Source organism: Rattus norvegicus, chromosome 20 (assembly GCF_021556685.1).
Source record: "Rattus norvegicus strain SHRSP/BbbUtx chromosome 20, alternate assembly SHRSP_T2T, whole genome shotgun sequence".
Taxonomy (NCBI): Eukaryota; Metazoa; Chordata; class Mammalia; order Rodentia; family Muridae; genus Rattus; species Rattus norvegicus.
In genome coordinates, this window is record NC_141553.1 from 52,450,106 (window position 1) to 52,463,481 (window position 13,376).

The window sequence follows — 13,376 nt, forward strand, 5'->3', positions numbered from 1 at the left end:
AAGGAGCTGCACCAAATCTGATAATTTTAGCAGTCACTCGCTAGGAGCAGGTTACATGTATTGTTTCATTGACCGACTGCCTAAGTGACAAGGTGATGTAACCTAAGTTCTTCCTCTGGTCTTGCTGCATTTGCATACTGAATCACCACCTTTGTATATTCTGATCGCTTTCCCCTCCCCCCAGAATGACGTCGCCTCGGTTCATTGAGTTTGTCTGCAAGCATGATGAAGTGCTAAAGTGCTTTGTGAATAGGTAAGGCCAGGGGTGAGGGAAGGGCCATGGAAAGGCTCACACTGCCTGGGCAGCCTTTTTCTACTTATGCATCTTCATCTAAGCAGATAAAGTTAATCCCATTACTACTGAAAGTCGTAATTTGTCATTAGCCAAAGCATAGCAGGCAGGGACTGACTGTCTTTCTTCTTCTTCAGCATTGTGTGTCTGAACTCGCTCCTCGCTCCATGATAGTTATTGTTTGCTTTATTTTTCTTTTAGAAATCCCAAAATTATATTTGACCATTTTCACTTTCTTCTTGAATGTCCTGAACTGATGTCGAGATTCATGCACATCATAAAGGCACAGGTCTGTTCATCTCTGCTGCCAATTATAAAGTCTTGTCATTTTATTATGTTTATGCATGTGTCTCTGCTGCCAGTGCGGGGGTCAGGATTCCTAAGTTCTTAATATTTCTAATTATAAAATCTTGTCATTTACTATGTTTATGCATGTGGGTGTTTTGTCTGCCTTGTGTCTGTGTGCCATGTGCATGGCTGGTGTCTGTGTAGGCCAGAGGAGATTATCAGATCCCCTAAACTGGAGTCATAGACTGTCATGTCAGTGCTGGGAATCCTGGTCCTCTTAAACCTCTGAGCCATTTCTCCAGACTGCCGAAATTAATTTTTAGATTAGAATTTTGTTTGGTAATTTTACTTTAAAATTACTGCGTGGGAGGTGGAACTGCATGGTAGTTTAGTGTGAGAAGTGAATTTTCTTCTTCTAGGAATGCGTATTGAGTGTCTACTGTATACAAAGGCATGTGCAGAGATAGCAGAGTACATTGCCACGTTTTAAAATTAGTTGGATTAGTTTTGTAAGATCTTTGAGGAAAGGGTACATTTAGGAAATAGCACCAGGCCATTTGGGAATTTATAAAACACATCAGTAGCCTGTTAAAGGACTGTTAAACCCTTTTGCAAAAATAGTGATCTAACTCAACCGTTCTCCAAATGTACTTGATTTGTCAACCTTTTCTTCTGCTAGGCATTGTCTGTATTTCATGAAGTATGGTGGGGAAAGCTTGTTTCGCTCTGTATTATGTGATCTAGCTGCATTTCCTAGCATCTTTGAACCTTGTTGTTCTTTTGGTTTTGTTTGTTTGTTTGTTTGTTTGTCTTATAAATTAAAACTCTGTGAGTCAGGTTCCCAGACCCGTCATGGTCACTGTGTAACTTCTGGTCCCTGCCTGTCCTAAGTGCTCACGTTGTAGGCATATTTCACCACTCCTGATTTATGTGCTGTATGGGATTAAACCAAGTCGTTGTGCAGGCTAAAAGCAAGCAGTCTGCCAGTGAGCTACATTCCCATGGGACCTTGACTTTGTCACCTAGAATACGGAGATCATCTAGGAATAGGAAAATCTAAAACTGCTGTGTATTCTTGGTATGTGGTGGCAGTTTTAGAAATAGAAATACTTTTGTCCGTAAAGAGGATCTTTCTAAAAATTATTTTTATTATGAGTGTTCTTACTTGCTTATGCATACCACATGAATACAGTGTGCATGGAGGCCAAAAGCGGGCATTGGATTCTCTAGAGCTTGAGTTATGGACAGGTGTTAGCCACTGTGTGGGGACTGGGACTAGAACACCCAGTCATCTTAATCACTGAGCTGTTTCTTCAGACCCTGGAAGAGATTGCAACTAAATCCAACAGGGAAGAAAGTAAATCTACCTATAAGTTAGTCACTATCACATTACGAGGTTCTTTTCAGAGAAGAGATTTTGTTGGGTGTTATAATAAAGAGAGATTTAAAAAAGGAAGTAGAGTTTTAAGTGACTCTGAAAGGCTTGAAAAACAGAGCATGAAAATAGGAAAGTGTATCACATTGGTGACTGTGGCAGAAATTGTATGTAGGTAAGAAGAGACAGTTCTAAAGCTAGATCTGCATTATAATCCAGGACAGTGTTAGGGGTGACTCTGTTTCAGGAACGTGATAGAGTTCTGCCAACATTTAAAGGAAGGAAGGGAGGGAGGGAGGGAGGGAGGGAGGCAGGCAGGCAGGCAGGCAGGCAGGCAGGCAGGCAGGCAGGCAGGCAGGCAGGCAGGCAAAGGCATCGAAGATGAAAATACAGACACATATGTCAGTATAGCTGAAGGGGTACGCTCCTTTTTCAACTTTCTGAGTGACTGTACTTCCACATATAATTCACAAAAATTCTGATTTTTCATTTACATCCTGATTACAAGCCCCAACTCTCTCCAGTGCCCCACCTCACATAGCTCTTCCTTTCCCCCATTCCCTCCTTCTCTGAGAAGAGGGAGACCTCCCCTGGATATCAGCCCACTTTGGGACTAGGCACATCTTTCAATGAGGCAAGACAAGGTGGCCCAGTTAGGGGAACAGGATCCACAGGCAGGCGATAGATCCAGGGACAGCCCCTGCTTCAGTTGTTCAGGACCTGCATGAAGACCAAGCCGCATATCTGCTACAGATGTCTGGGGGCCTAGGTGTAGCCCATACTTGCTAAAAGACTGATTTCTAAAGCTCTTCTAGATGGTATTTGTACAGAAATACAAAGTCTTTCCCTCTTAAACCTCTGGTGACAGAATACCACAGAGTGGAAGAGGTTGGCAGTGCTGTAGGAAAGGGGCTAGCGCATTATTGTTACTTTCCTATTGCTGCAAGAAAATACCCTGACAAGAAGACCTGAGGAGAGCAAGTGTCCTTGTGAGTTACTCTTGCTGTGATAAAACACTAGGACCACGTTTACCTCGTCATCCCTCCTTCCTACTGCAACCAGACCCCATCACAGCTTCCTGTGTGGTCTTCCTCTATATGCACACTTTTTGATTACCATGTTTACCATGGTTCCTTTCACCAAGAAACCATAATAGTGGGGATCTGGAACATTCCAGGGGCTTGGCCTCTTAACCAAATAATTGAAAATATGGATTTGTACAAATTTACAAAAGTGACAAGTTGCCCTTTTTAGGAGGTAGTGATAGTACATTTATAGACTGTTACACCATCAAGATTGACTGTGTGCCCCATAAATTAGAGTCACAATTGTCGTTAGGGTCTTCCTTTTATGGAGGTTGGTTACTAAGGAAGCACGGGCAGTTTCCTGTGTGATTAGTACTTTAGAACATATAATCATTTTTTCTGTTTCACATGTCCTTTCCCATAATATGTCTGACTTCAATCGTATGCATGTTCAATTCTACATAGGCATAAGATAGTAATAGATGATTCTCCTGAAACCTTTACTTAGGAAACTGTTACTGCTCATGAACTTAAAGCCAATTCTGGGCAGATCCGTCCTCCTATTCTTTGTACTGGGTATAGGAGTGCACCTGAGTACACGAGTCTATGATCACAGGTGGAATGCAGATAGCTCAGTACTGGTGGGGATTTCGAGGTGGTTCTGAGGTTTCTTGGTACCTTGTTTGAGAGAGAGAGAGAGAGCGCGAGAGCGAGCGCGTGCAGGCTGTCCAGTGTGGTCTTAGAAGGGGTGCACGTACATAGGCAGAACAAAATAGGGTTCTAGAGTGAAGTGTCAGCCATACCTGACAGTCCCAGTTCCTGCATCTTTGTGTGGATCTCCACATCCTTAATTATGTGCTCAGGGACTTTGACGACCATTCCTCCCTCAGCCTGTTAGGGATACAGCTCCAGTTATGCCGCTATTGTCGCAGCGTCTTCCAGAGGGACCCAGCTTCACCCTCTGTGCCTTTTCCTTGTCTCCTTAAATTGACTTGCCTGTTTTCCTGCTTCCTGAGCGAGCTCTACTGAGCTGAGCCAGAGTCCAGACTGTGGTCCTGCAAAGCCTCTGTCCCCGTCCTCTGCCATAGTTTCTCAGTCTGTCTCGAGTGTGATCGTCAGTGTTGAGGATTGCCGTTGTGTATAGTGTGTTACTCTTTATTACCTCAACTTTTTAACTATTCTTACATACTCAATAACCTGCAGTGTTTGTATTACTTTATCTTTAATAGTAATTTCTAAACAATCATAAAAGTTTGAGGTCGTCTGAGTTTGCTTTCCCTTACAGATGAGTAAAATATAGAGCTTGACTCCTCTTTTCTAGAGTTTGTAATTTTCTGTTTTTAAGGTGAAGGCAGGGAAGGCTGAAGGACATTTTGTCTATTGTCTAAATCCCTAAGAAAAGAAATAAGAGTGAACTATGCATGAAAGAAGAGTTTAAACTCCTTTACTTTTAGTAATGTGTGTACATGAGTGATGTGTGTTATGTGCATGTAAGTTCAGGTGCCTGTGAATCAGAGGAGGACGTTGAATTCCCCAGAGCTGGGATGGCAGGAGTGGGAGCTGCCTGCTATGGGTGCTGGGGACCTAGCTCAGGTCCTCTGCAAGAGCTGCGCTCTTGACTACTGAGCTATTGTTCAAGCTCAAAAGCTGACTTTTTAAAAACTTAAATGATACAGTCAGTATAATTTTTTTGATTATCAAAATGCATCCATATAAACATTAGATTTAAAAGAAATTTCGAATATTTTGTTACATATCTGATATTTTTATATAATTTTTTATTTTTTTGTTGAGAACAGGAATTATAAATACATTAGTTAAAGTGTTTTCATTAAGATCACTTTTTTGTGAATGTTTATTGAGAAGTTAGAACATTAATGATTGTGGCTCAAATACTGATAACGTTTTTCCTGTCATTTTTGGGGTAGCCATTCAAAGACCGCTGTGAATGGTTCTATGAGCATTTGCACTCAGGACAGCCAGACTCAGACATGGTGCACAGACCAGTGAGTGAAAACGACATTCTCCTGGTTCACAGAGGTATGTGTCACAACGGCACCGACGGCTGGATAAGCCACAACGTGTGGTGGCGTAGGTTTTCATGTATTGAAATTAACCAGTACTACATATTTAGATTCTATTTTTAGGAGTAGCTGTGAAATCGTATCAAAGGCCAACTGTGCAAAGCTGAAGCAGGGGATCGCTGTGCGCTTTCATGGAGAGGAAGGCATGGTGGGTACATACATAGAACACACTTTGAAGAGGGCGTGCTGGGTGTATGCATGAGCACACGTTACAAGTCGGATATTTGCCTGATAAATGAAGCAGGTGACACCGTGTGTTATTAGTTAAGATAAAAAGACAAAGACAGTGTATTTCTCTTGTTGCTAAATTTTATTTTCTTGAATTCAGGGTCAAGGTGTTGTACGTGAATGGTTTGATATTCTGTCTAATGAGATAGTCAATCCTGACTATGCACTGTTTACCCAGTCAGCAGATGGTAAGTTGTCTGTGACTGTCATGTTCCTCAAACTGTATCAGAGTTTGGTCTTTGTTTCCTGTAACAGCCCTGATGTCTGTCTTGTGTGTGCTCCCATGTCACGGAAGAGAAAACTGAAGTCCCATAGCTTTCCTGTAACCAGTCAGTCTCCAGATGCTTTTCTCAGGGCCTGAAAAGTTCTCTTGAGAACCTTAAGATCCATTCACTTCAAGGACCGTTTGCTTCTGCCTTTGACTGCCTTACCACATTAGTATCTTTAGTTAACATTTTCTTTTATAAAGTGATGGTAGATGGACTTTAAATACATCTTTATTTGGAAACAGAATTGGGCATTTCTGCCTTAAAATCTATTTATCATGAAAATCAAAGTCTGTTGGTTGTGATGTTCTCTCTTACTGGCTTCATTTTAGTCCTTTTAAGAGATCGAAACTGGGGAACTGAGAAGCATGTACTTAACCACATTCTATGATGAACCTTGTGGAAACCTATAGAAAGATGATTTGATATCATAAACTAAATATCAGTGGTTACAACTTATTTTGGAGGGTGATTTGAGAACTATCTAACAATAACACACATGTGAAGTGAGACCGGGGTTGAAAACACTGCCCCCGTGTTTGAAAGAAGAAACTGTCTTTCTAATGTAACTTCTGACTGCGTCCCAGGCCTGCTTGAGGCGAGGAGGTGAGGGGGGCAGGGCCAGCGCAGGCTGGGCATGCAACTGTGCGCCTGTCTCCCGCACACCTGCAGTAATTAAGTTACGCAGGGATCCACCCTGTAACCTTTGGTCGTTTGCTGGGAGGCGAAGTTGGCGTTTGTGATTTTATGACAGCAAGCTTCATTACATAGGCCTCTATTTTAAAAGCTGGATTCAGTGTAGTACAGTCTTACTTTTCCTCCTTAAGGTTCCTTACTCTGAGTCAGTTCAGGTGCATGTGTGGAGGAGCCCTTAGGTGTCCTTCCTAATGGTGCAGGTGACGACTGGCGGTGGACTCATGCAGACTAAGGTGTTGCATTAGTGTTGTACTGATTTCTGTACTTCATGGGAGTCTTCTTGGCGGTGGCAGGGCAGGGGGCATCATAGTACTAGTAACTTACAACTCAGTGAAAGAGTCCCTGTTACAGCTCATTGTCCTGAAGGGATTAGATTTAGGATTTAAGGATTCATGATGTGGGGACTGTTAGATAAACCCAATGTTTATAGTATTGTAAATTATTGTCTGGCCAGATAAGGTCAGTGCACAGTGCGGTGCAGTGGTTCGCGGTGCGGTGCAGTGGTTCGCGGTGCGGTGCAGTGGTTCGCGGTGCGGTGCAGTGGTTCGCGGTGCGGTGCAGTGGTTCGCGGTGCGGTGCAGTGGTTCGCGGTGCGGTGCAGTGGTTCGCGGTGCGGTGTAGTGGTTCGCGGTGCAGTGGTTCGCGGTGCAGTGCAGTGGTTCGCGGTGCAGTGTAGTGGTTCGCGGTGCAGTGGTTCGGGGTGCAGTGCAGTAGTTCACAGTGCAGTGCAGTGGTTCGAGGTGCAGTGCAGTGGTTCGGGGTGCAGTGCAGTGGTTCACGGTGCAGTGCAGTGGTTCACAGTGCAGTGCAGTGGTTCGGGGTGCAGTGCAGTGGTTCACAGTGCAGTGCAGTGGTTCATGGTGCAGTGCAGTGGTTCACAGTGCAATGGTTCACAGTGCAGTGCAGTGGTTCGGGGTGCAGTGCAGTGGTTCAGAGTTGGCTTTTTGCAATGATGGCAGCTGTGAACCCTGGATGGGTCTTTCTTTCTGTTGGTATTGGGCCAGAAGTGTAACCTTTAAGAGCTTTGGATTTCTCACTTAGCAATGATGGCAATCACAGTCTGTGATTTAGAATAAGGGTTTAGTTAGTTGATACATGAACTCATCAGCCCCTGGCAGTGGAAAATGGAAAGTAAATTTTAGATGTTCTTTTTTTAATTTTTGAAATATTTTCTTATGTAGTAGGATTTCCCTCTTGAAATAATGTTTACTATTTCCTAAAATATTTTAATAAACCCTTTTTACTTGAAAAGTAATCAGTTTTAAATTTTTTAGACTTTTAAAATTTTCTTTTAATTGTGTGTGTGTGTGGGTGTTCATGTGAGGGGACTGTGGAGCTCAGAGCATTGGGTCCCTGGAACTGGAGTTACAGGCATGCATGCCGGAAATGGAACTCTGATCCACTGGAAACGCAGGAAGTGACCTTACCACTGAGCACTGTTCAGTCCCAGATAAGTGGTTTTTAATACTAAAACTTAAGCTGGCAGGGTTTACATAAACTTTTATATTTGTAAGTAGTTTTCAAGTAAAAGTTACTTTGCTGAAGATTTTTGCCTATGTACTATTTTTAGTTTTTTAAAAATCTATTCTTTTTTTTTTTTTTTTTTTTTTTTTTTTGGTTCTTTTTTTCGGAGCTGGGGACCGAACCCAGGGCCTTGCGCTTCCTAGGTAAGCGCTCTACCACTGAGCTAAATCCCCAACCCCTAAAAATCTATTCTTTTTTTATTTTTATTTTTATTTTATTTTATTTTATTTTATTTTTTTTTTTTTTGGAGCTGGGGACCGAACCCAGGGCCTTGCCCTTGCTAGGCAAGCACTCTACCACTGATCTAAATCCCCAACCCCTTAAAAATCTATTCTTTTTTTTCTTTTCTTTTTTTTTTTTTTTTCGGAGCTGGGGACCGAACCCAGGGAAATCTATTCTTTTTAAGAACCAGCTTTCTCAGAAACTTATTAGCTAGTGAGGGAGTATGCAGAGCTGGGAGGTCACCTAAGTCTTTGTTGACTCATCTATAACAAAGTATTATCTCATATAGAGGTAAAAATATGGTTCTGCTTAGACTGTTTTATCAGTGGAATTACAGTTATGTTTGTCTTTGAAGTCTTTTCTGGTTGTCAATGCCTCCTCCTGCCTTGCATAGGAAATGATTGTGAGGGGCGATTCAGAGTGACAGATATGTTTCACATGCCTACTTAAATCATTCCGTCCCAAGTTTCCAGAGTTGTTACCTCACACCTAAATAAGCTGCAGTTTACGCCAGTGTTGTACTAGCAAATCAAGGGCCTGTGAAGCACCAAGTGAATCCTGTCAAAGAAGTATTCGAGGTGACTGGATACTCACTTTCCAATTCCTGCCTCATTTTCTTTGGTGCTTTTTCACTAATTTTATCAGTTTGCATTTGTTTAAGACTTGTTTCTAGAATAGAAGAGTAAAGCACGAACTCACTGTATATGAATGAGTTTGTAATTCATGTTAAAATGAATTAAAGTCAAGGTGTGCCTTAGATTTCACTATTTTGCTAGGTTTTTTGGAAGTCAGTGTATGTGTGTGTGTGTGTGTGTGTGTGTGTGTGTGTGTGTGTGTGTGTCTGTGTCTGTGTCTGTGTCTGTGTCTGTCCGTCTTTCTTTTCCTCCTCTGATAAAACATACAGCTCGCCATTGAAGCCATTAGGAAGTAGATCGTTCGTTAGCATTAAGTGCTTCTGCTGTGCAGTGTGGTCATCACTGAGTCTAATTCCGGTGCTGTCCATCATCCTGAGTAGAAATGTACCTTGACTCAGCTTCCTCTGTCAGTAATTTACTGTGCCTCTATTCTGTCTGTTCTATCATATACTTCACAAAAATGGAATCATATGATTGCATAGGCTTTAGAGTGGTCATACGATTGTTCTGTTCATTTTCACATCCTCAGTAGTTGTTTAAACTCGATTATTTGCTTTTTGAAAGAATAGGAAAAGTTTTAGGTGGGCAGATTTTCCAGTCATTAATTGGTATTAATAGGCCTCACACTCAGTACCTAGATTCCTTAAGTATGGATAGTTTCATAGTTTGCTTGTCTTAATATGCAAAACCTAGTGAATACTGGGCATGCACAGATGTGAAGCAATGCCTGCCAGGTTTGTAGTTGAACAGTACTGCTGCAGTTTCTAGAACAATGTTTGCATGCGTGTGTGATCTTTTACTATATTTACCAGGCTCTCTTTGGTACCAATCGGAAGTATTTCATAACTTTCTGTGCACAGATTGTCCTGGGAGGTATGAGCCTATGATATCGTTTATGCTTCCAGTTCTGCTGTATTGTTACAGATTATAAAAGAACTGCACGACGTAGTCTGCATAATATAACTGTAGCCATGCCGAATTACATGAGAATAAATTTACCTGCATTGGAATGTCCTCTCTTCTGCATATAGATCTTACTGTTATGTATTTATTTCAATAGGAACAACTTTTCAGCCCAATAGCAACTCCTATGTCAATCCTGATCACTTGAACTATTTCCGGTTTGCTGGACAGATCTTGGGATTAGCTTTGAATCACAGGCAGTTGGTCAATATTTACTTCACACGATCCTTCTACAAACACATTCTTGGTATGGACTTACTCTCACTTCTGAAGACATTTACATTGCTTTTCCTGCAGCTTTTAGAGAGAACAGATTGGTTAAGTAGTGCCGATTTTGCCATTTTTGTTGAAATAATTACTGCTCTGATTAGACACCATCTGTGTTCCTAAGGTCTCTGGGGCTGGAGGGACAGACAGATGCTCCACCTTCTTTTTTAAGGTATCTGGGGGCTGGAGGGACAGACAGATGCTCCACCTTCTTTTTTAAGGTATCTGGGGGCTGGAGGGACAGACAGATGCTCCACCTTTTTTAAAATCACGTTTAGGTTTTTTCTGCTTCCCTTTTAGTGTGTATGTGTTTATACACAGCATTGCCTTGTATGCTTGTACCTACAGTAGCCGGCAGTTCGGAAACTATAACAGCTTCCTAAATGGCTGCTGCCAAGAAAGACAGCATCGTAAGGATGAAGACAGAACAGCAGCTTAAGTTAATGGACTTCTCAGTTTAGAAATTAGCATCCGTTTAAAGCAGGCTGCAAGTTTGATTATGTTTTGTGGGTTTTTTCCAGAGTATCTGTAGAGGGCAGCATTTCACCGTTAAATAGGTAGAGGGAAGTCAAGTGCCTATATTGTGACTGCTGTCTCTGCTATTTTCTTTTTAGGTATTCCTGTGAATTACCAAGATGTAGCGTCTATCGATCCAGAATATGCCAAAAATCTGCAGTGGATTTTAGACAATGACATTAGTGACCTGGGTCTAGAACTGACTTTCTCTGTTGAGACTGATGTGTTTGGAGCTATGGAAGAGGTACCGTTAAAGCCTGGGGGTGGAAGTATTCTTGTGACACAAAATAACAAAGTAAGTATCCAGAGTTTTGCCTCAGTCATTCTTCATAATGGCCCCGATGCCAGCTTCTCTAAATTATTCCAGCATTTGCTAGAAAAACTTACTTTGTCATTTGCTAGTAGATGAACGTACTTAAGTCAAGCAAACTAACATTTAAGATGAGTTAGAAAGACTCATTTTAGCCTAGTGCTGGGATGTGTTGGTCGTTAGCGTAATTTAGACTATTATTTAGCTGACTGTACAAGTTAAGCATTTGCATTTTGAAAAAGTTAATTGGAAATGTAAACTAAATGATGACATGTCCAGCAATCAGTACTGTATATTTTAAAGTTAGATATTAAAGAATCTATTTGTATGTATGTACATGCATATGTATGTATGTATGTACGTATGTATGTTTGTATGTATGTACGTGCGTACGTGTGTATGTGTGTGTGTCTGTCTGTATGTATGTTTGTATGTAAGTGGTGTCTGCATGTGTGAACAGGTGTGTCTCCAGTGCTGATGCACATGGAAGCCGGGTGTTGACAATGGGTTGTTGTTCTCAGTTGTTTCTTTACCTTTATGGGAGGGGCAGTTTAACAGTGTTTATTAACACTTAGTGTAACTGTATACTTCAGTGTGACAGTTGTCTTAGAGACTTATCCTCTGGGGACACTTGTGTAGGTGCAGGTGGATGTAAATGTTCTCCACAGAAGTGGGTGTGGTCTGAGAAGCAGGTTACGTACTGCAGTTACTGTGTGACATACCTCTCTAGTGTGCTTCCTAGAATACCTTCTAAGTGAGGAAATGAGTGGCCGGGTAATGTGTGAAGCGGAGGCAAAGCTCTAGATGTGCGTTCACTCACTCACGTTTGCAGACTCCTGCCACAGGCCTGCAGCGGCACAGGGACGATCTCCAGAGAGCTAGGGATGGCTGAGAGGACAGCCACTCTTATCCTTCCCGAGTCTCCAGGTAGTTGGCTCGATGGTTTTGCTTGCTCTCCTTATTGTATACATGAGAGACTATCTCTCAAGGAACGCGAAACTCACCATTTTGACTTCACTGTGTGGCCAGTGATTCCCCGGAGTCACCCATGTCTGTCATCTCCAAGGCTGGGGTTACAGAAGCACACCTCTGTTCTTGTTCTTGGCTTTCACATGGGTTCCTGGGACCTGAGGCGTATGTAGCAAACACTTTACTCACTGAGCCGTCTTCTCTGCACCAGGTCAGAGAGTGTTTAAACTGTGTGTGCTTTTATGTTCCCGTAAATACTACCTCTTGATTTCGTATGTATATAATACACACATATATAACTTGTTTTTATTATATGTCATCTATATGCGGTATTTGTTTTAAAGTTGACTTAAAGATCAGTGGCATTTAATATTTTATATTGCTATACATATTAAAAATTTGCAGACTGTAGATTTATTAAAATGTGTACTCCTTGTAAAAGACTCAAGGATGTCACGTTTTTAAAAAGTATCTTTATTCTTTGAGAATGTCATGTGGCATATTGATCATATTTTACCACTCTACTCCTCCCAGAGCTCCTCCCACCTCCCCTCCCTTCATCAGTTTTCCGCCCCCCCCCTTTGTTTTTTAATCGTTCACTAAGATCAATCTTGCCGTCCAGTTTCTCCTTTACTTCAGTGTGTGTGGCCATCTAGTGCACTGGTCCACCCACCAGGAGCCATATCCTTAAGGAAAGAAAACTCATTGCTCCCCCCTCACCCGCAGCCCCCAGAAGCCACCAAGTTACAGAAGCTCCTCAGCGAGGGTGGTGGCTCATGAACCCTTCCCATCCGTACTCGGACATTGATTGGCTTGGTCTTGGGCAGGTCTTCGGCAGGCAGATACAACTTCTGTGAATTCACGAGTACAGTGGTCCTGTCATGTCCCGAAGAAATGGGTTTGATTCGATTATACCCTCCCTATGTCTCCTGTGGTCCCACGCCTTAGGGAGGGCTGTGGTACAGTTGTCCCATTTATGGCTGAGCACTCCACTTAGGCTGAGACTTCACCAGTTAGGAAGTTCTGTGTTAACCGCCAGCCACTGACATTTCTCTGATGAGATGTAGGAGTTGCACCAGTCTAAGGTAGAGAGTGATGTAGAACTTTGATGGGTTCTTTGCCAGATTTACATTACCAGACATGTCTTTCCTTCTGTGAAGTCGACCTTAATTGCAAGCAGAAAGTGGTTGGTTGCCTCCATGACCTCTGTCCTAGTACTGCACCTGTGAGCTCATCTTGTCTTGTTGGTCATTTGTAGTTCGCAGCTGAGAAAGACTGTTAATGACTCTTGTCCCAGGAACACCTACTTAGTACCTTCTGGTTTTGTAAAAGCCAACCAGCAAGAAGGAATCAGCGTGAACCTGATTTCTCTGTGTCCTGTGGTTAGTGTGTAGAGCATTTTCAGCAGTAGGGGCTTAGGTAAAGCCAAGAGCAGTTGCAATTGCCTGTATTGTAAACAGGTCTTAGGGGCATATTTGACCGTAGCTTGAGGGGAAGTATCCAATTCCTCGCATCGAGCTCTTTATTTGTCAGTCATGGTCACATTTTAAAACTCACCAGCATCAGTATTCTCTCCTATGATAGAGAATTGTTATTAGCATTTTTGTTAAGTCAAAAACAATTCAAAAAAATTTTCGAGGGGGGATAGTAGTCTAAAAACACATTATTCACTTCACATAATTATGAATTGAAAACTCTAAGCTTTTATGTGTTTTA

At 42.1% G+C, this 13,376-nt stretch overlaps 1 protein-coding gene across 33 annotated transcripts in view; it reads left to right on the forward strand.

The window, feature by feature from the left end:
* The window catches only part of Hace1 (HECT domain and ankyrin repeat containing, E3 ubiquitin protein ligase 1), a 108,345-nt gene that overhangs the window by 70,646 nt on the left and 24,323 nt on the right, over window positions 1-13,376 (forward strand). For 17 of the 33 annotated variants that reach the window (XM_087597874.1, XM_087597875.1, XM_087597877.1 and 14 more), the window contains 7 exon segments: window positions 185-253; window positions 494-581; window positions 4,909-5,020; window positions 5,115-5,212; window positions 5,393-5,480; window positions 9,696-9,845; window positions 10,480-10,676. In XM_087597874.1, the coding sequence (XP_087454000.1) occupies window positions 185-253; window positions 494-581; window positions 4,909-5,020; window positions 5,115-5,212; window positions 5,393-5,480; window positions 9,696-9,845; window positions 10,480-10,676 (802 nt within the window). 33 annotated transcript variants of the gene reach the window in all.